Source organism: Orbicella faveolata, unplaced genomic scaffold (assembly GCF_042242905.1).
Source record: "Orbicella faveolata isolate gen_17 unplaced genomic scaffold, um_ofav_v1 contig_3, whole genome shotgun sequence".
NCBI lineage: Eukaryota > Metazoa > Cnidaria > Anthozoa > Scleractinia > Merulinidae > Orbicella > Orbicella faveolata.
The window spans coordinates 13229482-13256708 of record NW_028301558.1 but is presented as its reverse complement, the minus strand read 5'-3'; the positions used below and the strand labels follow the sequence as shown (position 1 = coordinate 13256708).

Below are 27227 nucleotides of genomic sequence, written 5' to 3'. Positions count from 1 at the left end.
TTTTTTTTCAATTTTCCTCTCGACTGACAGGGTTTCTAATAATCGCAGCAGATTGCGTGTTGTTTGTAACCCTGCGGTGGCGTCGGTCAGGTACCGCTGATAGAAAAGAACATTTGCTGTGGCGCTCATATCCTCTTCTATAGGATATGAACGTGGGAGTAACAAAGAAAACAGCGACGCGGCTAGGATCGGGAATAACCGGTTTGGCATCGGACACAGTTGGCCAGTCACCATCATCCTCATCGTGTGAAGCTGGTGTTGGCAGCTAGTCAGAAATAATTAGTTTTGGGATTCAATCTTGATTTTTCTCACACTCTTGTGCCGCTCACTTTGGACACTTTGATTCTCCGGTAATGAAATTTCTGTGATGAAGTTACTTCAGAAGACATTTGTTACGAAGAAGACACTATTTAATACTACTGTTCCTAATTATGGAAAGCATTTAAGCATACTGGGTTCCTCGATAGGGGACCGGTTGAAGTTGGCGGTCGACCAGTGGTCGAGTAGAACCTTTGTACGCGCCATGTTACCTAATGTCCCTAATGCTGTCCCAAACATGAAACACGAGTGACTCCGATATTCTAAGTTCTCTTTAGTTAGTGTACACAGAACCTTCACTGTATTGAATAAAACATTAAAAAGAATACTGTTGCCAAAAATATTGATACTTATGTCGAGTGACTTTGGAAATTGCACCCTACCAGAATTAGTCATAATATGTATAATAGCAGAAAAATAGGACTCCGTGATTGGTTGAAAAGAAACACAATGGCCTCCGGCACATCCAGAATGACCTGATGTATGTATGCAACCAGAGCCAAGCGTGGGAAAGCATACAACCAGAGCTAAGCGCGGGAAAGCATGCAACCAGAGCTAAGCGCGGGAAAACATGCTACCAGATCCAAGCGTAACAAGCATATCGAGTCAGGAACAAATGCATACGACCTGAACCGTAGTTTACACAAACTAAGGCAACTTTTCTAGCTTTAAACTCTATATCTACATGTAACTGTTTTTACAAACTAGAGCGAGTAGAATACGTGACCTAAAGATTCTCGTACTGAACCAATAGTAAGAATGGGCGAATGAGGACCAATATCAATTTGGCGGGGATAAATGTGGCAGTCGATGGTAAACAAGAAAACTTGTAGTCGCACCCGACTGTAAAGGTGTGTATTGTTTTCAACATATAATCAACATTTTGCGAAAAACCCTTAACAAATACCACATACACTAACGGTTTTACAAAATGTGGCGAGAAATAGGGGCATGTTTATTTGATTACACTGACACTGGATAAAAGATAAAACTCGTAGAAACAGTTTGTTTCATTGTCACAGGCTTGATAAAAATACAAGTGTGGAAGATGCCTTCCTGGTGGCAATAAGACACTAACAGTAAAACACTCCTATGTAAGCGATAAAATGTTGGGAGAAATTGTTTTAACGTACAGTAATTTCGGCCTCTCTGAGCTTGATATGTATAAAATTACGGATACTTTACACAGCTGCACTGGACCTATCTACTCTAGGTGATAAATGGTAGAGAATCAGTCATAGCACCTCGGCTGTTGTTAAGGAGGAGCCACCTCATCAGGGATTGTGGCGTTTACCCTCAATATTTATCCAGATAGGGGGAACTATACAAACAAGACATGACCTTTTTCCATTGTGTTGAGTCCTGTCTGAGAAACGAGCCACCTATTTCTCTTCAAACTGATTGTAAAACATTCTTTTTCACTTTTAATTCGAGGAAATTTGTAGACATAAGAATTTACGGTGGTGAAATTCCCTTTGCTGTAGTCACTTGCCTAATGACTCAGCACTATTTCCCTAAGGAGGAGGAGGAGGAGAAAAAAAGATTGATGACTAAACTACAACGGCAAACCAAGTGGGGTCAGTGATTAAAACAGGCTTTTCTGTGAGTTTGAATGCCTACCGCACCATTTTAAAAGAGCATCAAGCTTTCTTAGCAATGGCTAGTCTGAGTTTTACTTGTACTTTGTAGCATGGTCCATCTTTTGACGCCCACCATCTGACGTACGTAACACAACTTCACCAGCTTCCTGAACGCACGCACACGGAAATTGTACTTCCTCACGTACCGAGCCGTAAAATGACACTGCAAAGATGCTGCAGTCATATCCAGGAGCAAACATTTACAAGCTTAGCAAGGCTGCAAATTCCTTTTGTCGTTTGGTGTCTCTACCTTGACGCGCTGTTCTCTCATCGCGGGCGATTCTTTTTCTTTTCTTGACAGTTTTCGTTGCGCTGTCAACAGGTGTACAGTTACGTTTCTTGCCGGTCCTGGCTTGGCTTTTCGTAAGGTTTGCTGCCGTGTACTTTCAGCTTATCCATGGCTGCCGACACGGTCTACAAAAGGGAATAAAGAGACCAGGTCAATTTGCAACTTGCGTCTAAGAGAGTTTTTAATGAGTTATTTCCTTCCGGCGCTAACATTACAACACCGAACACGACAGCTAGTGCTTTCGTCCAGTTTGTAAAGGTTAAATAGTCAGGGGATTAGACCAGTGTAAATAAAGAATGCATTTGAAGTATGCATACTAATGTTATTATACGTATCATGTCTACTTCGACCTTGAACTAAATTGGAATTTTAATAAAAACCAAGGTTACGGTTAATGACGATGATACGCTAGGGGGGTACTCCCTTATGTGGGCTTCATAGGTATGTGCGGTCCCAAGGGTATAGCTTTTTAGCTGTTTTGGTCTGAAATAGGGAATCGTTTTTGGCCATTTTGGATATGGTTTGTGCACTCGTCTTGAATTGAGTATGTTTTTTAAATAACCTTCTCAAATTCTGTTTACGCCGACCGTGTACATGTGTAGGTGAGGTCTGAAAGAGGGTATTGGTCAGGCCTGAAAATAGAGAATGGAAAATTGCAGATTTGAGTCATAAATAGGGTAAGGGTTTCGGGAAGCGGGCAGCATACCCCTACCCCACCCCCCTCCCTGTGATACACTAAACAAAACGCAGACAATCACCTGAGTTACGCGTGTAGAAGACTTATCTCATCACGTGGCGTACACGGGTAAACGTCAACCGACAGTGAATTATGCCGGGACGAAAAAACCATATTACGCAAGACGTTAAAAGTGGTTTTATTTTTCAAGTGATACACGCCCGCGATTGTCGACTATCGGCGGGAAAAGCGATTAAAAACAGGCGCAAATCTGCATTAAAACGTCACAACGATGTTTATAATAGATAAAGTGGATTGTCATGTAAAGCCTTGCCAGTCCAAAGTCCTAAGGAAATGCGTATAGAGGTAATGCATCGGTAGAAATGGCTGTCATCAGGGCGATAGACTTCTTAAATTCTGTAAACGAGCGCAGGAAAATGATGGTCGAATATAACGGATAACGTGGTAAAATTTGACACCACAAGTAGGAATTGAACTAACTTAGCCGTGGAAAAAAAGATAAAAGGTTCCAGTGATACGAATATAACGAAAACAGATGTATGAAAAAAAATGGAAGAAAATTCTTCATTCAGTCATTCGCGCTAGACAGGACAAAGCCCGGGGGGACGGGGCAGAGGAAATCGATTAGTAGCCCAGCTAAGAAATTATAAATGAAATACTCTACCAGCGATTGGCATGAAGACAATATTCACACGTCTCTGCAACGAACTTTGTACATAGTAGCACGAATATTAAATTATTCGTCTCAACCAACGAACGATTGCGACATGTGGTGTAAAACGCCTCGTGCAACCTATCTGGCAAACCTTATGATCCGCTTAATTAAACCTTTTAAAAACATTATGTAACGGTTTCTCGCATAAGTTATGTAACTCTTCTCATGGACTATTATCGTCTTCCCGCGTGCAGAACACATAGCCCAGTGTAATGTACGCTTTCATGCCGCTCAGGCCGGCTCCGTCCAAACTACGCCGAAGTAATTTGAAAATGCAGCTTTATTTAGGCGTACCGTCCACACTAATCCCTCACGAAATCGGAGCTTTTCGAAAACGCTCTTCAAACCGGAGGAATTTGAAACCGCCGGCTTTTCATTTTCGTGTAGACGGAAAACATCTTGATAATGGACCTTTTCGAAAGCGATGGCATCACGATAATCATTTGATTTCCCTGACCAAGTTTTCCCCCGTTTTCCTCAAACACAAAACCAAACTGACCGCTGATTGTTGCGTTTTGAAATTCCTCCAGCGACGTGTCGACGGGCCCTGAAAAGCGTCGCTATGAACCAATGCCAGAGTGCTCCTTTTGGCCGTACTCTGCCACGTAAAAAAGAAAAATTCTGAATTGAAGAGAAAGTACAAAAAAGAAACCAGTTTACTCAAATTTTAATGCTGTAGACTTCTTAATGACCAGAAATTATCAACAGAAATATATTTAGAGGGTGTCATATTGTCGAACCGGCTTTTTGATCAGAACAGACAAGTCAAAATAATTTCCATATCGGTGGTCATTATATCGAAACTCTTTAAATATCGGCTTTAAATTTTTATGATACCTGAATATTTATAAATACTATAGTGTGCAAATATTGCTTCTGGAGAAAACGCGCCCAACAGGCTCGTCGCAAATCTAGAAACGTTCTGGACAAGTCCGAAACAATTCATAGGGTCAGGAATTTTGAATGACGAATTTTGATAACATCCCTTAAACCTGTTAGGCCCCATTTAAAGACTTCAAAGCTATCAAATAATTGTGATTTAATCATTTAATACGTTCCGGATATCAGGCATGACGGGTGAATAACTAAACAGGAAAAACCAAAAATGTCAGCCCACTGGAGATTCAAAATATATTTATTTAAAGTAACAAGATTAATCTAGATTACTAGTTATAGGTCTCGAAACATTTAGGAGGATTTAAAGCATGACCAATATAAAAGTATGTAAATTACTGTCGGGCCTTAGTTTCCGGAGACCAAAGCGCTCAGTTCTTAATAATACGGTCTTACATCTGTATGAGCGGAGAGCGCGCAGGTTGAATATATGGTGTGGAAAACACGCGAGTATACTAAAGCACGCGCGCGACGTGTGAGGATATCAATAGAACGAATGTTCGCTTCTCAGCCTTTTTGACTCGCACTAGTCTTACCTCGCGAGTCATTCTCTTAAATAAATCCTCGCACAGAGAGAGATTTTTGTCAGCAATTAAAGCAAACGACTTGGGGCCGTTAATCCCATACCTCACATCTTTCAACAGGGCATTCTTTGTACGATTACTGTACAAAATCTTCTTTTTCGACCCTCGTGCGTACAAGAACTTCCTAATTACAGAGCCTTTTCAATGTTTGCGGGAGATTTACAGTTTAAATGACGTGCTAAAGAGGAGTGAAGCTTATAGACATTCATATGATCTGGCTAATGAAAGAGAGAATCCACGAAATAAAAAGATATACGCCCTTTTAAGGGGATAAGGCACGGTATGCGTCCTAGAGTAGAACGGCTTACACTTTGACACCTCTTAAAACTGAAGGAAACTCGAAATAATAGTATAAATCTGTAGAAGGATGCAAACATTTGTAACAGGCCGAAAGGAAGACTTGACAAGATTCTAGCGGATTGCCAAGTTGAATTTCAACGAGAAAAAAAAAGCCATGAAACGTGACGCAACATTCTGAACTTAAAATGTCGCGCCGTAACGAGCGGTGAAATGGCACAGGTAGCCCACCCCCACACGGGCGAAGCGATCTTTAGTCTGTGTTTTGTCGTAAAAAAATTCAACTCACTGAATTTCCCATTGCCGGTATTTTTGCAGCAGCCGCGCCGGCTGTGTGAAAATAGCTGGTTATGTGCGATTTTCGTCATGTTCCTGGCGAGACGGGCACATGTTTTACACTTGGATGAAAAATGACAATAATTTTTCGCATTACAAAGCCGCGACTTAAGAGAGTGGTTCAAATAATGGTTGTGAAGTAGGCAACAAATGTAATATTTTGAGTTCATGTTCCACCGAACTTGCTTTGTTTTTTTTTTTTTACCAACAGTTAGTTCTTCAGAATACTTGGTGACTTAAAGGCTCAATTTTTGCCGCTCTCTCGATGAGCTCGATGGGCTCTTTTTCCGAAGTGTTGGCATAATCCACGATAGAGAATAGCATTCTGGGAAGCATAGCTCGCGAGAGTGAGAAGATGTGGATGTGTGTAGATGTGGATCCTGCCTCCTCTTCTATCCAATTAAAGTTAAAAGAGGCAATCCACATTGTGAGGGAACGACCATCCCTCATTAGCCATATCATACCCTTGTTCATTGTGATTACTACAAAAAAAGTGAAGCTTTGGAGCTGATGGCTCATAGCTGACGGAGCTTATCCCGATTTTTGTAGCATGAAGCGGCTAGGAGTATTTCTACTCCCCCTGGACGGGATGCTAGTCCATCGCTGGTCACTCCCGCGCAATTTGTTGGGTTTCCCCATCAATTCGCCGTTACTCCAGGGTGGAGAGAGGCACTGAGAGAGTTCCGTGTCTTGCCCAAGAAGACAACACCGTGTCCCCGGCCAGGGCTCGAACCCGGACCGCTCGCTCCGGGGACGAGCGCACTAACCATGAGGCCACCGTTCCTACTACAAGTTGCTACACAAAATTGCACATGCATTGCATATACATAATTCAGGAGTATCGTTTTGTTGCACTCCTAAAAGTGACCAGCCACATTTTCTCCAAAATTCTCAATTCTTGTTACGACAAAAAAATGGCCGGTAGGGCAATCTGTCTTGTAATTTGTCGTCCGTCGTTGTAATTTTTTTTTCAGCCAGAGATCGTTTTTAAATTTTTACCAAGTCTGTCTTTTGTTGTTTTCAGTTGTCAACAAAAATGGGAGAGGAGAACGCGGGAGGCTTAGTAAGATGGAGGAGTTTACAGTAAGCCAATTTTTAGAAGTTTTTTTTTCTTCCTGAAATCTATCAAAGAGAGATTACAAACTCATTCACCTACCTTGCCACTTAGGCTTGTCTGAGGCTTTGAAGACCTCCAACAGGAAATGATCGAGTCTTCGCCTCCCGTAAGTAATGTTTCTGACTGAAATTACAATACAAGTCAGTTATCAGATTAAGACAAAGAAACCCTTGCTAAATTGAAGAAATAAATGGGCCGCAAGCTCGATATGACAAATGCATGCCTGCTTATTACTATTAAAACACTTGCATTTCAATTTTCTTAGCGAGCGCTTTTCGAATGGTTTTTGAACAATTCGTGAAAAGGTATTTACAATCTGACAAGATAAAACCACAGAAAGTATTAAAATAATATGTGGTTTTAACAAGGAAAGTTTTCGACGAGAAGTTGTTGAGTGACTGGAAGGCCCCACTTGGAGTTATGACGTCATACCATAAGGAGTACATTTTTGTGTACAAAAAAAAGATACTTTACTTTTCATACCCTTCATACAAGACTGTAAGAACTCAACAAAGCAACTACAGCATACAACAATTTAGCTGTGAACATTTTGGTTTCACGTGGTCATTGAAAAGTTCGCTTGCAAGGGCTTCTCCGAGGCTTCTCGGAGTTAGTCTCGACTCAATTCCGAGTCACTGGACCAACAATACAAAATCTGCGCGGAAGGGGAGGGGAATTCTCTTAATTCTTGGAGTATCACGTCGCTTCTCGAAACCATAACCCTATTTTAGACCTCACTTTTTATATCATTGTTTGGACCAAAAGGGAAATGCCTGTTTCGGACTGAAACAGCTTAAAAAACCGCTGCACCTTTTTTGGTTTGAGGTGGAAGCACTTATACGGGGGAGGGGGAAAGGGATTATTCCTTGGGACAAACACTCACTTTATGATCCCATTGAAGACACCTTACGGTCGCCGTGTGACCGCCCATCAAAGGACAAACCGTCTCCAGCTTCGAATCTGTTACTTGACACAGGTGAAGTCGACCACTGACAGAAACAAACATAAATTGACAAGTGTGGACACCACCACCGCTTTCCTAGTTGTACATATCTTTCAACTTGAAACCCCACAAGGTAACTGTTCAAAACGGATCAAATACTTTGGGTTAATTTGTTGCACGTAGAAAATCCACAGTATCTACAAACCGCCATCGCAGGGTCACAACCATCAATATTTTCGTTCTATTCACTATGAAAAACTAGTAAAAGCGGTTTTCGTTCAACTCTTACAGGACGGTTTTCATTTGTGAGTCGAAAAGTAATTGGTTTTGCATCAAGTACGCTAGACGATTGGTTCAAAAAACTCGCGCCAATTTTTAATCCAGTCAGAAATAAAACAAAAACCAATCTCGATTTACTTACACTCGTTTTCCCGCGCTTTGCGTCAGCCATATGTAATTACTTCGAGTTTTGATTGGTTCATTGTAAAGTCTATGTCTTTTGTGATTGGTTAGAGTGATTACTTTGGTTTTGGTTTTACGACACGCGATTGAAAACCGCTTTAAAACTATAACCAGATTGAGAACACGTGGTCGAATAAGTTCAGCCACTCATTGCATCCTCAAATTTCCCGATGAAACATTCAAAAGAATGAGAATTGACAGCCATCACGAGGCTGGAAAAGACGTGTGGGCAAGTCAGAATTGGTTTCGTCCATCTTCTACACCTGATTGGTTGGAGCACAAAAAGTTCACTAGATCTGAATGGCCAGCGGAACAATAAAACAGTTACAAACTGTTGACCGAGATTAAAAAAAAAAAAAGAAAAATTGATGAGAAAACGTAATAGTTTTCGAGATATCAATCGAATACCGCACTCTGTATGAAGCAGTCTGGGTCATTTCGTGCAGTCAATTCCCAGTCGATCTATTTCACAGCAAATGAAAGCCCCAACCACTGCCAATTGGATCATCTGTTGCTTTGTGTTCTGGACAACCATCGTGTAACTTACCTCCGTTCAAAAATCAAACTTGATGAATTTTCGGTCTTCTCTTTTAGCTTAATCCTCCTCTGCCTGTAAAATGACTACTATGACTACTGATTGGTTCTAACTTATGATGTGTCTTTTGGAGGACAGACGTATAGATGAAGTCATTAACATTCTTTTTTTGTTTGTTTGTTTCTTTACGACGTAAAACAAGTACAGTTGAACCCCTATTAGGTGGCCACCTATTAAACAGCCACCTTCATTAGGCGTCCAGTGGTCAAAGTACCGATGAGGGTTTTTCTATTGTTTTTACCTCTATTAAGCTGCCAGCCCCCTTTAAGCGGCCACTACCCATTTCCCCGAGGGTGGCCGTTTAATAGGGTTGGAACTGTACATTCCATGTTTTCGTGCACCTGCTCAGTAATAGATCACAGGAAACGTCAAACTGTGGCAAGAACATCAGTTACACACTTGCCTGTCGCCTCGTGTGCCACGTTTTTGTTCTTACCACATTTTGACATCATCTGTGATCTATTACTGAACAGACGCTTGGCAACATGGAATGCATTTGCTAAATATAGCAATTCAACTTATAATGTTAGCACCTGTTAGTTCCTCCAACGAAGTACAATTCATCTTTCACTGGGTGGTAAATACAGTCAATGAAGTAATCAAGTCGGTCTTTACTCTGCAATAATTAAATACAAACCACACTCAAAACTGAGGACGCATGCGTCCTAGTCATACCTTGTTCTACCACAAGCAAGAACGAGAGACTCGTTCATCATATATAACATTTGCAACAATAAGCAAACAAGCTAGAGTGATAGCGTTGAAGCAAAATTAGCTTTACAACAGTACTATAAATTTAAATGCAGCCTCTCATCTCAGCAGTTACGATGAAATGTAGTTACATATTACATTTCTTTGCCATTTACGGATATGATATAGACTCTCATTGTGACCAGCTCACAACTGGCTTGAAAGCTCAGTTGGTAGAACAGTGCGCCACATTGCAAAGGTCATGGGTTTGAATCCTGTTCAAATTTTTCAGGCGTTATTTGCACCGGCATAAGCTGCACGCATAACTGTGATGGACTCTCATGTCTTTAAGAAATGTGGATGTCTGTCACATTTGAACCTACTTAAATGGCTTAGGTGTCACAAGTCTCATCTAACTTAGTGGTACAGTGTCTGACCAGTGTATGGAGGAATTCAGGGCTGTAGCCAGTATGAGGCAAACTAAGGCCTTTGCCTCGGCCATTTTTTTCGTTTTTTTTTTGAAGGGGGAAAGTAAAACACTGCTAACCTAGGAAGAGAATTTAACCATGGATATTGCATGGACAGGCATAATTTTTTTTCTGGCTACAGCCCTGGCATTGAGTTCAATTTCTGCAGGAGACCTCAAAATATGGTTGGCTAGATTGACTCACTAACTGATTAGCACCTTTCTCAAATTACAAACATATGCTTAACATACACACTTGTAATCACTTGTTGTTTTTATACCATTTGGCAAGTTACCCATTCACATTTAACTCACCCCATTTTCTTCCCTGGGGTTGGTAAAGTCAGTAGTCATTTTTCCCTAGTTATTTAAAGCAAAAGAAAAATGTTAGTGAGATACAATAATTTATAGTAATAGGCCGAAGGACATCAATAAAGAGGCAAGAGTGAACTAAAGACCAGACCATAGATGGTAAGATTAGTAAAGATTGAGACAGGGCTACAAACAATGAACTTGAAAAAGTTATGCAAAACGTTTCAAGATGCATCATTTATGATGTCACCCCTTTACAATACGTCAAACAAGGAGCTTAGGTCCAGTGACCTTGTTACACTTGTACATACTAGAGTTGTGCTGTCACTCACATGTTCTTATCTTACTTTGAATTGTGAAAGACACGGGAAAGCATAAGAATCTTACCTCAACAGTGTCCCACAGTTGAAGTGTCTCTATATGGGTCAGGCAATAGAGGTCAGTGGATGTTGGTCCAAAGAAGCCAATCTGATTCTGTATGGAAACGGTATAATATATTCATCAACAAGTAATTCAGGGATGTTGCTGGTTGATGGCTAATCTCACTGACTAAAAGACAACTTAACTGGCTGAAATTTCACGCAAAAATAAAGACTTAAGTAAACTTTGTAGCTGCCAAGGCCAGAAAAGCCAGCTGGGCTTGTCCACAAGCCAGCTTAGTTTTTTGTAGTTACATCCCCATAATTCTTGCCATTCTGCAGCAATGACAAAATTAATGGTACTGCAATATTTTATCATTTTCAAGGACTTTTCAAGGATATGGCAATTCTTCAATGACTTTCCATGGGAGAAGGGGGGGGGGGGGGGGCAGGTACCAGAAGGTTCTCTCCTGATTTATCGAGAGTGGAAAGGACAAGTTAACACATACCACAGAGGAACCTGTATTTAGCACAGAGTCCAAAGCATCATCTTCACTTCCTTTAGATACATCAAACAAACAAATCAAGCCATCCTGCAATTACAAATTCATTCGCAAAATACACAACTGTACAGTTTTTAACTTGTAGATGAAAATCTTAGGAACTGCTCAACCACATGGAAACTGCATAAATTGAATGGGAATCACACTTTTCTGAATTGGGATGCAAGTCCATTGCATTTACACCCCCCCCCCCACCCCCCCTGCAATTTTGGTGTGTTACCCTGACAGTGGACCTTCCTACTGAAACACCACACCACTCGATTCATAGTGCCAAATTTAGTATATCTGTGAAGTTTCATTGGAATTAGTTGCAAACTTGTAAAAAATGGGACCCCTAACTAGCCAATTATTACAAAGAAATGTATGCTAAGTTGGGGGTCCCATATTTTTATGACTTTGTGATGGACTCTTATGAAACTTTGTAGATTTACTAAATCCAGCATGATAAATTGAAATACAGAGGTAACTTTTTGTTTACAATAAATTATTTTGAAAAATCCAAAAAAATTGTTGATATTGCGTGATAGGACAGGGGGAGTAGGGGTCGAGTAGTTTGCTCAAGAACACAATGCAGTCACCACAATCAGAACTCAACCCAGACCACTTGAAACAGTTTCTGATTATTGTAGTGTAAGGATTCGTCTACTTCTTACAAAATACAATACATACAGTGGAACCAGAAGCCATTTGGTGAGTCTGAACAGGACTGAATCTTATCTAGATCAATTAAAGAGAAAATGACAATCCAATATTTAGTCTAAGTGCCGGGATCATTAAGTCAATAATGCACTGTCAAGTAGCAAGTTGACCTTTCCCTTTCATTGTAAAATGTGCAAAAATTACACTCAATGGTTTAACTCGCAAATATATGGTCAATGTACACATTAACTGAAAAAAAAATGCACATGATGCAAAGGTTATGACACTATTAACAATGAGCTCAAACTGACCAATTATTATAGTATGTACTACTCCTTGAACATTTTATATACATGTATGCAAAATTTAAAAATTCCAGTAATAAACTATCCAAATCTTAATTTGCCAAGATTATCTGGTGGTACATCTCCACCCTTCCTTAATAGAAGCCCTTTGGCTTTATTTAACATAAACACTGAAGAAAAATATAACTTTTTCCAAGTGCAACCCTCATTGTGATGTTCAATTGAGCATTCTTCCATGTGGACCCAATAGTTTTCAGACACAAATTCTTTTCTTAATAAAGACACTACTTTTTGAAATGTTCAAGTCCATGTGACAATAAGCACCCAACTCCCAACCCCTGAAAACAAGCTCATCAGGAAAGCCTTTAACTAGTACAAAATATTTAATCCCAGGACTGATTGTTGGAATGTAGTTTACTGTACATTACCTGTGTAATTTCACTGTGGTGTGAGTCTGTATATACTTCCATATGATTCTGTAAAAGTTTCTCTGTGCTAAGTTGTCTAACATCCCTAGAAACACATTCAGCGCAATTTGGTGTCTAGCCTGTGAACACAGATGGACTTTTTGAAAAACCAGTGGAGTGAAATAAGAGCCGGAAATCCATCTGTGTTCCCAGGCTAGTAGGTATCCAACTTGAAAAGAAATCTTGATTTGATCCTTCACATACAATTTCAAAATACTCTTAGGTGTTTGTACGTGTTAATTAAGGAGCAGCCACTGGATGGTGTAACTGATTGAATAGAATTTAACCAGACAAAAAAATTATTTCCCTCAGGGTCACGTAACTTGAATGGCTGCGAGCAGTGAGATCAGTCCACATACACAGAGTGATACTTAAGGTAAAGAATTTCAACTTCCTGTTGGGGGTAAAATTTTTCTTTGTCCCAAGTTTGTGATATATCCAGCATTATGTCTTAATTTGTCACTTGCTCACTGGGCCAAGCTGAAAAATTTAGATAACATTCTTTCAGCATTTACAATAAGGACACTTGAACCGTGAACACCTGACATTTTTTTGTTGACTATAGAATGAATGCTTGTTATGTAAGTCTCAATTAATAGGATAAACAATTTACAATGTAAAAATGCTAATTATTTTTGTTAATATGAAGATCCCTCATTCTGTGGTCACTGAACAAAAATGTAAAAAAGATGTCAAGTGTTTATGGCTGAAGTAAAAGGTGAAATCTGTATACGAGCCAAGTGGCCCATCAGGCCAGTGCTTCTATATTTCTGGCTTCTGTAGCATGATGCAACTGGAAGTATTTCTACTCCCCCATGGATGGGATGCTAGTCCACTGCAGGGTTATTCCCAGCTTTAAATTTGCTGGTACCCAACACCTGGGTGGAGAGAGGCACTGTGAGAGCAAGTGTCTTGCCCAAAAACACAACACAATGTCCCTGGCCAGGGCTCGAACCTGGACCACTTGATGTGAAGTAAAGTGTACTAACTATGAGGCCACTGCCGCTCCGTCACTATAATATCAACCTCAACTTGTTGGTAATAGCATTTATTTTGTCGCTTAGAAAGTACAGTGTATGCACACTTTTAAAAAATGCTCAATTTTATGGGTATATTCTACATTATGGTCTGCTTCCAGTGTCCTTCACTTACCAGAGATAGAGACATACATCTTCACCATACGGCTCTGTAGCAGCTGCTATGATTTCATCATTACCATTCAAACCACAAGAGCTAAAAGAACAGTTGTTTGGGCCTGTGTAAAAAAGGAAGCATAATGCACACCAGTAAGCTTTCATAGAGTAAAAAGCAAAGAGTATTAAGAAAAGGGTAAAGTTTGCATAATTTCAAAACCTGAATTCATAAAGAATTTCAGTTTGCTGACAAAGAACTGAAACATACTCAAGATTCTGTGAACAGGTGATTTGAATGCTCTCCTTGAGTCCCAATAACTAAAACAAAACAAAAGAAAATAGAGCAGTTTTCACTTGAGTATCAAAAGTAATTAGCATACACTTTGGATTAATTTGCAAAGAAAAAGACTTGTGCTACTTTGCCACCCAGTCAGGAGTAAAACTAAAACCAATCATGACTCTCTCACATACCAAATTTATTCCAAAAGGTGTTGCAGCTTTTTTGAAATTTTTCATGCCTCAAATGCAACACTTATTTGAGGGCAGCACTTACTTGATGGCGGCACTTTTTTGATAGCGGCACTTATTTAAAAATTAGACGTGACTATCTCTATGAAAATTTAGAAGTGTCTTTTGATTGTCACCATTTGTCTCTTCTGGTTCTTTTCAATTGCTTTGCAAGTGGTGTCTTCACTCACTCTTCACTTCAATCTCACTTCCCCTTCTTGATCTGAGTCTGAGATCTTTGAACTGAAGAACATCACTTTTGATGAAAATTTCCAAATTTAATATGCTGTTTTAGAGTTGCTTTGTTAGAGTTTTTTAGTTGTATGGAATTCCTTGAATAAACACGTCTTAAATGAACTTGTTTGTTCCAAATGTGTCACTTATCCAAGGAGGTGCTTATTCAGGGATGACACTTCATCGAGTAAATATCAAAGGTTTTCTTGCACTTTCCATCAGCTACGTGGATTTGCTTGAGTCTTCATTGGTTCACTGGATTATCTTTGTCCTTTTTGACAGCCCACAGTGATTGCTTTCTTTATTCCAGTCACTGAGATGTGTATGAGAATTGAGCTCTGTTTTCTCACCCCCCAAAACACACATGAAATGATAAAGTGAGTGAATTATTAAGCAGAAGTATTTATGAGGCTGAGTCACTTAGTTAACAAGGTTGAAATTAATCCCATCTGGCAGGAGGCTAACCATCTCTATCATGAAAAAAATCCATCAACATGTACTTGATCAGAAAGGAACTTGAAACTACCTTAAGTTAAGATTTCAAGTCCAGCAGTGCAACCATTTGGCCATGCTGACTCACCAAATCTTTTCTTGATTTCAATGAGAATACATGCCATTAAAGATCAAATCAATCTATATTCACTCTATTCTTTCCCTTGCTGAACCTAAAAATCCCCACTGGCTCATTGGAAACAAACAGCCTCAATTTATAAAATAATGCTAGTTGCCTTATGATTGGGTAGTACCTGAATACTTTAAAAAATTCAACAATGCAAACCTCAGAGATGTATCAATTGACGTTGACCAGAAGCAATGCTGATTAGTGTGACAATACTCCAAACCTGTAATCTTTGCAGAATGAGCTATAAATTATGAAGAAAAAGTATAAACATCACCTTCATTGATGTTTTCAAAGAACTCAATCATGACATGAGTAGTAGTAACTTCCGCTCTTGGAATTAGACTAACTATATCAGTTCTTTTCTTTCAGTTCAAGTGCTGAAAATTGAATATTGCACCCTGTATCAGAGATGTCCTCCATATGCACAAAGTTGTTAACGTCAAATGGGATAACACAAATTTACCTTTAAAATCTCCAACGTAAAGCAGTGTATCCAGGTTAAAAAGCTTTATAGACCCCTGGGGACCTACAAGGTAGCATATTATATGTATACATCATATAAAGTAAGAATTCTTAAGGGTTGTCAACAGTAGCTGGTTGCCAGCTAAAATCACCATCTACTTGAAGAGATCACAGCTCGGGGAGAGGGGGGACTCCAATATACAAAGGATGGGGGTGCTTGCCAGAAATTTTGAATAGAATCCCTAAGAGGTATCAAGATCCATTTTTGTGGGTGTGGCTTGAATTTTTTTCCACCCCTAAGAGGCACCAATTCAAAAGCAACACATTAAACTGACACTGACTTTTTTTGGCTCAATACCCTAAAAGGTACTGCAAAAGCTCCTGTGTAGACCCTTTGAGGCTGAACACCCAAGAGGTACGAAACCCTCTTTTGGAACCCCTAAAAGGTACGACAAGCACCACTGACTTTTTTGTATGGGAGTCCCCCCCCCCCCCCCCCCCTAGGATCACAGTTGGCTTCTCTGCTGTGCTATTCAACTCATTCTTTACAAAAGATGGCAACATCAGCCATCTACTCAGCCATTAATCAAATTATTCTGCATTTTACTGACAAGCATGATTGAGTTATTGACAATAATTCTACACCAACCTCCTGCTGCAAAAACATCTTGTTTGGGGCTATAACAAGAAGTAAGGCAATAATACAAAATCAGTGACTGGTATGCAAAAATATGGACCTATATTCAACCAGGATAATGTCACTTTGGGTGGTTTATAAAGTTGGCACTTGAATTCTGGTTTCCATGGCATGAATCAACAAGAATTAATCCCCCCGGATGGGATGTACTTGTCTATCACCAGGAGCCCATTACCTGGATCCTCCATCTCCTATACTAACCCTCTGAGCCAACCCTTTCCCTATCTTTCTATTTTTAGACACAGCTGTTATGAGAGTTTTCACATGATCCCTTTTCAATACCCAATGATACCCCAGCTAAAACCATTCTTTGTTCCAGTAAAAACTAAGATCCCACTTTTGCCCTCTATTTTGCATTTTCTATCTGCAGGAACAAGATATTTCATGGGAAACCAAGAGGTCCTTGATACGAGAAAGGGTTGACTCCGAGTGATGGGCTCTTGCTATCACATGTAACCCCTAACATTTTTCTCAGGTTGCACTCACAGTTCCTTATACCCATTTGTACTCCTGGGAGCAAGAGGCACTGTGAGGGTATAGTGTCTTGTTTAAAAACATTAATAATAATAAGTGTATTTTTTGTATTTTTAGAATTATTCTACAGTCACTCTAGTCATTATTTGAACCCAGATGAGTTGATTCAGAATGATCTACGTGCCAAGCGTCGGGTCACTGTATTTCCTGGCTGGAAGTTTATGTGTAATAGCACAACATGACATCATTCCCTGCAATCATGTTATGTTTTGACCAGTGACAATAACATTTGCAGTTTGTGAAAATCACCAATTTTAAACAGCGTTTTCAACCCTTGGAAATCATGCCTTTCCCAGATATTATACGCAATCGGGTCTCATTGGGATTCAATAAATCAGTTACTTAACACAGTTTTACCATTCAGTCTCAGAACAGCAAATTACTATAAACCAGTTGAAAACAAACTTTTTCTCATAAAAGAAAATCTCAATTGAAATATTTCATCTTAAATAAGCTGCAGATGAAGATGGCTCATCAAATCTCAGCGCCTTACTTAAGATAAAATGTAAAATGTCCTGATTCAAAGTCAATTGAAGCTTACCTTTGCAAAATTTCAACAGTGTTCTTAGACCTTCTTACCTTATCGAGAGTTGTGTAACGTACCACAGATCCTCTTCTAGACCTTCTTGTGTTAACTTGAGACGATGACGAAGGTCAAAACCACCGGGGAAAGGCGAAGCTTGAAGATTTATACTAACCATAGTCAGCACAATTTATAAGAACTGTCAGAACTTGAACGCAAAACTACTTTCACTGACCGCCATTTTAACGAGAACACGAGTGAACACTGGGCAGGAGTGGGTTCTAGGCTTACGCGGTGGTCTAATTTTCATTCAAACCCATTTTCAAACACTGAAATTCTTTCAGCCGGGCACTCTTTGAATGTAAACAGACAGCTGCCTACAGGCAGAAACAAATTGAGTTAAATCTCAAACAGGTATGCAGGTTATTTCGGTTTAATTTTACGTCAAGATCACCTAACTTCTAACACAATACTGCGTGGTATTGGTGGAAATACGAACGGGTTGAACTTGCTCCACTAATTTTGCAAACAACGGGGTTGTTGAGAATGCACTAATTATTTATGAGTATTCTGATGTTTTATTCCTTTCGATGTTTTCGTAACGTGAGTTCTATTTCTCCTTAATGTTTGCATCTTTTGTTATCCGTCGTCTTGCTCTTTAAAAACAAATTGAAAGAAAACAAACTACTCAACTGAACTCGATGTGACAAAAGGTTCAAAGTGGCAATACTTGGTAAGTCTATTAACGGCGTTGCATAATCACTCGCGTCGCTAGGTCAGTCAGGACTACATGTACACTTATCGCAAATTCAGTTCTCCTTATTCTACTCACGATCATAGTTAGATAGCTAGCCATCCTTAAGCTTAATCCTTTTTGACGAAACATTTACATAACCGATGTTGCTGCAACATCATTAACAATTTACATTCCAAACTCTGAAGTCTAAAGTACAAATGATACAATAGCCAACAATAACCAATGATCTGTAAAATTCACCACCTGCCAAGGTGTTTTATTGTCTCCTAGCAAAATACAGATTGTCTGTCATTATATACTTATGATTTGTTTATTGTTTCTTTGCTTTAATTTTGTTTTTGTTTTCAATGTAAAGTTAAGCCTTGCTGTCAGCCGGTTGGACTAATAAATCTATAATTTTTTATGCCCCGTCCACATTACGACGAAGAAATTTGAAGGTTGTGCCAACCGTCCACACTAATCCTTCACGAAAACGGAGCTTTTCGAAAACGCTCTTCAAACCGGAAGAATTTGAAAACGCTGGCTGTGCGTTTTAGTGTAGACGGAAAACATTTTGAAAACGGAGCTTGTCGAAAACGATGACATCACGATAATCATTTGATTTCCCTGACCGAGTTTTCCTCAGACACAAATCCAAAATGACCGCTGATTGTTACGTTTTCCAATTTCTCTGGCGTAGTGTGGACGGAAAACATTTGATACGTTTTCAAAGTGAAAACAGCGTTTTCAAATTTCCCTGGCGCAGTGTGGACGGGGCTTTACCGCCCAGGTCAACAGAAAGTAAACACATGCACCTTTATTTATTTACAGTAGACACTGATGGAAGAGTAGATAGAAAACTGCCTTAATTGCCAAGAACCGAAAATTATTCATTATGGTGACATTTCCTTTTGAAAAATAAAGTTGTGCCATGTAAAAGGAAACGGTTATAGACAATAAACAACGGGTGAAGGGGCGAAAAAGGTCCTGCGTTTAGTTTTTGACATCCTCTATTGGATAGACTGCTGGCAGTCTGCTTTTCTCTCGAAATTCAGCAGGGGCTATGAGGAATGACGCTTTAGCGTAAAGGGGAATGGGGCGAGACATGGGCGCGGCACGCACGGTTTTTTTTCCCGTCTCGCCTTCTTCCCCACTCGGCCACCGCCATATTGTTCTTTTATTTTGCGTTCGCGATGACTAAACATTCGTCTAAGTGACCCTAAGAGAAAAAAACCGGCTGCCAGCAGACTACTATTGGACGCTGCCGCGCGCCGGCTGGTCTCGTCCCTACGGGAGTAATTACAAGACAAATCAAGACAAATCTATAGATAGCACCTTTAATGCTTTTGCAAGAAACGTCATCTCCGTTATTCGCTTCTCTACCTCAAAAGAATTGCTGTCGTTTCGTCCTAGGGCCAGTTCTCCCGGGCTGTAAGTCTGTTCGCCGCCGGTTAGCTCCGTGCCGGCAGTGGATCAAAGAACGAGAAGTAAATATGTTTTGTGTAATTTTGTTTCATGAAGCCCACAGTGTTGTCCTTTTCGCTTGTTTAGTTAAAAGAAAGAATTGAACACGTCCTTCCTTGAACTTTCAGTTCGGGCGAACAGACTTTTAGCCCGAGCGAAATGACATCGGGCGAAACGACCAGTAACACCTCAAAACCTTCCCATTACTAATCTTGACATGCATTTGTTTCTTTTCATTTCAGATTATTTGCCCGTTCTTGTTCAATGCTAATTATGGCAGTAAACCCTTGGGTTCGGATGCTTATTTATGGCATGCTTGGATTTTCCTACGAGATTGTCTTCACTTCGCTTTTTGACTTTGTGGCCTCGAATTTCACCGATTTCGCTTTCAAAGGATACTCTTCTCTCTGGTCTTTTCTTATTTATGGCTCGTGCAGTTTTTGCGGAGAACAAGTGTATTTTTACTCAAAAAAGTGTTTATCGATCTTTCTGCGCGGGTTGATCTACCTCCAAATGGCTTACACGTGGGAATTTATCGGCGGCCTCATTCTCGGTCAATTTTCAGCACGTACGTGGGACTACACCCACTACAAGTATGACGTCATGGGTTTGATCGCGCTCGAGTATGCGCCGTTATGGTTTTGCAGCGGTCTGTTGCAAGAATTCTTTTACGAGTATCTGCTGACGTTGTCAGTGCCACCCGTTGTTAAAAGCATGGAAGTAAACAGAAAGGAATCATACGCGGAACAGAATGGAAACTACAAGATAGATTGAAAAGAGAGATGTGCGAACTGTGAAAACAGGAGACTACGAGTAGTCCTCTTTCGCTTAGTCCGTCCTCGCCCCCAGGATTTCGCGCGGCCATTTTTTTCTCGCGGTTTTTTTTTTTGCGTCACGCACGACGGACTAAGCGAAAGAGGGACTACTCGTAGTCTATGAAAACAGAGACTTATTTTGCGACAAATTGTAATTGCTTTTATTTCTGCTTCTAATTTGTTGAGAGTTTGGCGCGAGTGTTTTTTTTTTAACCAATCACAGGACGTAGTTAAGCAAAACCAAAACATCATAGATATATAGCTTTCGGCAGTGGACTGAAAACCACTTTAAATTTCACAAATATAGAAATATATTTATGTAGGAATTAATTACTTATTATTTTTAATTCGTGTAAACATGACCCGCCTAGATTAGCTCAGCTATCCGCGGGCATGTTATAATTGTAATTTTCATTTGAAAACAAAATAAAATGTATGTAAAAATGTATGTATGTATGTATATTTACTCAAGACAACGGTCAATATGAAGTTTAGTAAACGTTAAAAAAACCTTTGGTATTTTTCAGGTAAATGGCCACAACACATGAGAGAGATTAGAAGATGCCGGTTGCACTATTTTTACACGATGTTAGTAGTAATTCTCCATACTGGTTACTACATGTTTATTTCATATTAGTTTTGAGAATTTCAGTGTTGGTACAAAAGGACGGATTATATATTATATAACAATGTATTTATATTGTAAGGAAAATTCAAATATTGGTCACCCTTTTAAAAAAGGCGTAGAATAAAAAAACAAACAAATTTCGGCAATTTTCAGTCGCAAAGAAAACCAGTTAGCAAGACTTGATTTTGCATATTGAGACCAGATCGCTAGAAGACCGGTTCGTAATGTTTAGGTTTTCATCATGTATTTGTAACAGATATTAGGTATGAACAACTTGAAATACGTATAATTACATGCAAGAATACCTCATGGAAGACAACTCCGCGGTAGATTCTGTTATAACGGAGGACCTTTTAGAGGCTTCTAGGAACAAGGGAGCATTAATTAACATGACCATTTATTTCAAGCTAAATAATAAGCGGTATTTTTGATGATTAATTCGTGAGGACAAGGGGTAATAAGATATAAAGTATTTGGCAGATTATATGCAAGAAAAAGTTGAAAATAAATAAACAAAGCACACACTGGCTGATAATTTTCATGCCAAATTGAAAGGATTTATTAGAATTTAGTTTTCCTTTACGATTTGAAACCGGAATCTAGAAGATAAATACCATACTGAGGCTCTATACCCCAAAACAACTGTAGGAACAACTTCTAATGCACTACAGTCGAACCTGTATATAACGGCCACCCTTAGGACTTGAGGAACAGGCCGCTTAGTACAGGATCACTAAAAATACTTACTGGGTGTGGTCTAACGTCGATGTTAATGGCGTATCATATAGGAACACTTCATGCAAGGAAACAATAGGACAACCAACACTCCTTCAAGTGATCAATACTTTAAAAGAAGTTCAGTGCCAACGTTTAACGGTGTAATATACGTCACATTGTGTAAAAGTACTGTGCAATAAATTGTCCTCTACTCTTCTACGGTATACACTGAGTGCTGTATTTCTGTAACTTACAGTTCACAACAAAATATCTCATTCCGTCACGTCATAGATGTTACGTTCAATTTCATAGTTGTTACGTTAGATACATATATGCATACATACATACATCACCTTCATTTCACCTCGTTCAGGGTGGCCGCTTAATACAGGTAAAAATAACAAAGAAAGACAAACATAGGGCTGCTACAGAGTAGCCGCGGCCGCTTAAGGTGGTATGGTACCCTCAAATGGACCAAAAAGTTTGTTTAAATATGGTGAAGAAAGATCGATTGTGTGCTATTGCACTCAAGAAGAGAAATTAAATTTCTAGAGTCTTACTCAAAATGGTTGCTATGGAAACCAGCCACAGCCTTTTGAAGTAGTGTTTTATAGTATTGACGCCAACACTTCTGCTCTTTTACAAAACAAGAATTGACTGTCAAATAAGCAAATCATGTAAGTTTCTGTTTTGTTCTGTGCAATGAACCTAAGTTTTGACAGTTAACTCTTATTTTCAGTGCTTTTACAGCTTTATTTGGAAATAACCTTATTTTTTACCACACCCAGTGGACAAATCATTTCATGTCACGTGACAGATCTTAAAATGTTACGATTTTTTTGGTTTATGACATCACGACACTATTGGTCTTTGATCAGCCCAAGTTTCGGGAATTGCAAAGTAGAAATGTTGGCGCGAAGTCAGTCGGTACAAAAGTAAACTTTTGAGAAAAATGCACTTTAAGTTTCTTACACGAAGTATTAAGCATTTAACGAGCCACAAATAGCGGGGAAGGGGGTGCAGATTGGATCTCGGGGGAGGGGGTGCAATTTTTGTTCTATTTTGTAAAAAGTTACCGCAGTTGTGGGAAATATTCCTTTTCATAAGGGAAATGAATGAGCCTGTGATGGCAATTTGAGGCAAAGCTTTTCACAAATAATCATACCAATCGAGTTGTGCATGTCTTAAAAGTTTTTTTCTAAATAGTTTCGTACGTATAAGTTAAAAATAATCTATATTTTTGTTCACGTTCTTATAGTAAACAGTCGATGCTATGGCCGTTGCTACGTGAAAAAACTTATACTACTGTGTACTTTCCTTACATTTCACACTCATCTGGAAGGAAATTCGGCAAGATCGTTTCAAAATGTTTTTGACAAGTCCTCAAGGGTCTTAAGTCTTGTATTTCCAAGAAATTGAATTTTTCATGAACATCGCCATATTTTAGGGTACCATACCCCCTTAATAGAGGTGGCCGCCTAATACAGGTAACAAACACAGCTTTTGTGTGAGCGAAAAATCGGGCTTTGAAAACTGGCCGCTTAATAGAGGGCCGTTATATACAGGTTCGACTGTACGCAGGAAACGGAAATGTGCTTTTACATCCTTCGATACAATTCTCAATTTTACGTACAGTGATTAAAAATCATAGCACCCTTCTTCGATTTAATCTGGTGTAATAATAAGTTAAGTTAAGCCACCATTGAAAATGATATTTTATCTAGTACATCGCATTTTATTTAAAATTGGCTCTAGCTTAATTCGTTTCTCCTCGTTGTGATAATTCAGAACGTAGAATTTCGTACCTTAAGGGACGGACCATAATTTTTTGGAAAGGGGGGGCGGGGGGGAGCGGGAGCTGGTCAATTCCACAAAACAATTCCGGCACAGCCAAAAAAAAGGTGCAAAGCCGAAGGAGAGCCAGGATGAAAAAAGGTCTTTCTACTATTATAATTTTGGTTTTTGATATTAAAATTCTTTCACAAAGTATTGCCCACCAAAAAAAAGTCATGCGCAACCTAAAAGCGATAAAAAAGTATTCATGCCCCTGAATATTGCCCACCCCCCGCACCCCCACCTCAAAAAATAATGGTCCATCTCCAACTATTGATATTTTTTTTTTCAACCAATCCCATGAGATTCAAATCACATGTTGAATGACAGGAAAGCTACCTAACTAAAAGCAATCTTTTGTTTATATCACTTATACAAATGAGTACCCTTCCTATAATTTATTCTCCAAGTGAACCAACCTAAAAGAGCTGTATCTATGACAAAAGCGGGTGTAACTTTCAGACCACAGATGCGACTATTTCCTATTCATGTAGGCGAGACATTTCTGCCTGACGTTTTCAGGTCGTTATATATACTCCGCTCTGTAAACAAAACCCCCCTAGACCCAACAATACGACGTACTAACCTTGCCTGACGTTATTTCGGCTTTGCCAAACAAGATTACTTAGATACCTGTCAATAAGCCTGCTATTAACATTAATTGCCTGCCTAGCATCTTTTGACTCGGACTCGGCTGTGTTAAACTTGAAAATTAACATAAATGCTCTCGTGATTTTTTTTTTTAAACATTTAGTGTCGTAAGCTTCTAACTCATTGTTCTTATCACTAAAAACGTAAAACCTACTAAACAAACAGTGATCGATCTCTTAACCCGATATGAACCGTAATATAAATTCTATAGCACAGAACTTTCCGACCTGTTCTCAATTCTTTACAGCAAAAATAATTACGCGCGGATAGGCAGCGACAAATAGGTTCTCAATGGGCTGGTGACTTTTACGGCTACGGGTTGACATATTTTGGCTTCTAATTTTCACGGCTAACGGTTAATTTAATTTCCTTCTCTTTGAAATTAATTCTCATTGTCTTAAAAAGTTAAAATTATATTTAATTGTTTAAAAAATATTAAAAATAAATTTTGACAACTGAAAAACATATCTTAGGTCACTATTTCGGGATGAAAAGCGTTATTATTTCAAGAATTTTTGACAAATATGAAGTGTCCAGGCTTTTCGATTTCCTGTGCTATCAAACTACAAGACAAGACACAAAAAAGCTCTTGACAAGAAATCTTGTGACTTTCACTTTCCTGGCTAAATTGTTCTTACGGTTGACATTTTATATGAGTTTATATGGCTAACGGTTACATATTTTCCAATTTTTACGTCTAACGGGTACATTTTTGGCCCATTTTCCGGTTAACGGTTAACCCCATTGAGACTCTTGGCAAAGACTGTAAGATCCCTTGCACGTCACGGTATTTTAGATAATCATAAATAATCTCTACTCTAGCTACGACTAAAGCGCTGTATCTTTCCCAGCAGTAACAAGACCTTAACTTTAGAGCAAATCAACGCAAGATTTGCTTGAGAATGCTGCCTTTCTTCCTTACCAAGTTCTTGTCGGGGCTGAGTTTGTCCAGAAGTTTGTGGAATATTGCTTCAATGTTGAGATTAAACTTTGCCGAGGTGGCGAGCCATTGACACTTCCACTTTCCCTCCAGGTAAACACACGCACTGATTTTAAGACCATGAGCGTTGTGAAAGGTTGGCTCTGATAAGTTAGGAATATCAGATTTGTTAGATACAATGATGGTTGGAATCTTCCGGTTTCTGTCAGCACAACAACTCTCGATTTCCTCCATGTATCTCTCCAGCTTAGTAAAGGATTCCGGTTTGTCGAGAGAATATACCAAGACTGCAGCATCAGCTTTCTGGATCGCTAATCTCCTCATGGCAGGGAATTCGTACGTTCCAGAGGTATCAATGATGTGAAGCTCGTAAGCTTTGTTTCTGTGGCTAATTGGCTTTACATAAAACTCCTCCACTGTGGGGACGTGTTCGTGATTGTAGTCCTCACCGACAAGATGTCGGACAATCGAACTTTTTCCCACTCCAGAATCCCCGAAAATGGCTAAAGTGAACTTCTTGAAATAAACATGTTGGTCGGATGTCTCCGTTTCGTCAAAGAGAGCAGACTGCATCATGGACGCGTCATAAATGAGGCGATTTCTGGGCGACAAAGCTTCATGAAAACAAAACTCAAGCTTAGCTAGACGTTCCGCTCTCACTGGATTGCCTACTACGAAGTTTAAATAAATATTTGACTTCACTTCAGTGAAATACTATACGTGAAGGTGAAGATCGATGACAACATTGCGGTTCCTTGTTGAGACATGAATAACATCAGGATCGCGAGGTCGTATACACATAGACAATCGAGTAAAACTCTCTAAACTCAACCACTACATGCACTTTATCACTTAAACTCTGAGATTATGGGAAAAGTAAAATCAAGGCTTGTATTCTAAGAAGAGACATGTATTTTCTCATGTCCTCTCTTTTCTAAAAAAGTTCCGTAAAACACACCATTTGAGGCTCCGCCCTAAATTGCTAAGCCGGCGGTAATTTTTCACATTCATCATACAAGTCATACAACTGTGAGACAAATCGGCTTAAAGAAACCCCGCACCTATTGACTTCGAAACGAGTTCTTTCTTTAAAATAACTGGTGTGCTAAACAGCCTGTTCTTCTCATGCGCTACATCAGTCAAGTTTTTTTTCTTCTGAAAGCTCTCAACATTTAAGGAAGTCTCATTTAAGTTCGATTAGAGTAGAATTGACCGATGAGGTGGTTAATTACAATTAATTGACTAAAGCAGAGCGTTTCAAGTCTTTTTTAATTATTGCTATGGTATAAAAAACATAGTAAAAAAGATTATCAGATAGCTGTAATCGTGTGTAAAGAGATCTGCTTTATTCACCGCGAGTTCGATCATGCGATGACAACAGAGTGACATCATTTTGCCCCCAGGCACGTGAATCCATCAACGAGACTTCGTGGGCTTTTCTACGCTTGTTTTTGCTATCGCACAAAAGGGCCAGCTTACATCGTTTCCACCCTCTCTCTGTGTCCCTTCAAGATAGCCTCAGTTGACCATACTGCAGTTGAAAGGGGTCTGGTACTTCAAGGCGCCACTGAAATTAAACCGTAAATAAGTCGCATTCTTGCGGAAGAGAGATCGTGTATAATGGTTAGATCATTACATTATTTTACATGGAAGCGCTATTTGATAGGAAATCCTGTCAGAGTACGTAAGGCCAAGGTTTCGATAGCGGTTTGCACCTTGGCGGATTTGTACGCAGTCATCATCAGCCGGTGTGACCCTGAGGGACTATTGTTTTTTATATTTAATTCCTTTTAGTACGCAGCATGTTGTACCTCAGTGTGTCTGAAAATACCTAATCAACATTCTCTATGTATTTTACCAAATGCATGTGATATTTCGTATTCTGATTCAATCTTATCTAATCTGTTGTGATCTGTAATGATGGAAGATCTCTTGGTATGGCAAGAATTTTGTGCTTTTAATTTCTACAGTGTCAATGACTTCAATCTCAGTATCATCTGAAAATTACTTTGTCTGCAAATTACTTTGTCTGCAGTGTTTCTT

General features: G+C 39.3%; 3 protein-coding genes across 5 annotated transcripts; 1 reads left to right on the top strand and 2 right to left on the bottom strand.

The window, feature by feature from the left end:
- Positions 1-1159: 1159 nt before the first annotated feature.
- Positions 1160-17656, bottom strand: LOC110048321 (WD repeat-containing protein 89-like). Of its 2 annotated transcripts, XM_089297586.1 has the most exons (16): positions 17457-17656; positions 16296-16324; positions 15648-15710; positions 15341-15425; positions 14090-14139; positions 13841-13943; positions 12650-12734; positions 11947-11994; positions 11224-11307; positions 10743-10829; positions 10359-10403; positions 9421-9503; positions 7771-7876; positions 6927-7010; positions 4159-4257; positions 1160-2372 (listed from the first exon to the last, which is right to left on the bottom strand). In XM_089297586.1, exons 1-16 carry the CDS (start codon positions 17576-17578, stop codon positions 2289-2291), a joined length of 1257 nt encoding a protein of 418 aa, XP_089153712.1. In that variant the 5' UTR covers positions 17579-17656; the 3' UTR covers positions 1160-2288. The 2 variants fall into 2 exon arrangements, with proteins under 2 accessions (XP_089153712.1, XP_089153713.1); XM_089297587.1 differs by lacking the exon at positions 4159-4257.
- A 50-nt stretch (positions 17657-17706) lies between these two features.
- On the top strand, positions 17707-21984 carry LOC110048320 (transmembrane protein 229b-like). Of its 2 annotated transcripts, XM_020754110.2 has the most exons (3): positions 17711-17814; positions 18077-18133; positions 19843-21984. In XM_020754110.2, exon 3 carries the CDS (start codon positions 19865-19867, stop codon positions 20372-20374), a length of 510 nt encoding a protein of 169 aa, XP_020609769.1. In that variant the 5' UTR covers positions 17711-17814; positions 18077-18133; positions 19843-19864; the 3' UTR covers positions 20375-21984. The 2 variants fall into 2 exon arrangements, with proteins under 2 accessions (XP_020609768.1, XP_020609769.1); XM_020754109.2 differs by lacking the exon at positions 18077-18133 and having other exon boundaries at positions 17707-17814.
- Positions 21985-23398: 1414 nt separating this feature from the next.
- On the bottom strand, positions 23399-26113 carry LOC110048319 (GTP-binding protein Di-Ras2-like). The gene has a single exon (XM_020754108.2). The coding sequence runs from the start codon at positions 25758-25760 to the stop codon at positions 25125-25127; it is 636 nt and encodes a 211-aa protein (XP_020609767.1). The 5' UTR covers positions 25761-26113; the 3' UTR covers positions 23399-25124.
- Positions 26114-27227: the final 1114 nt, after the last annotated feature.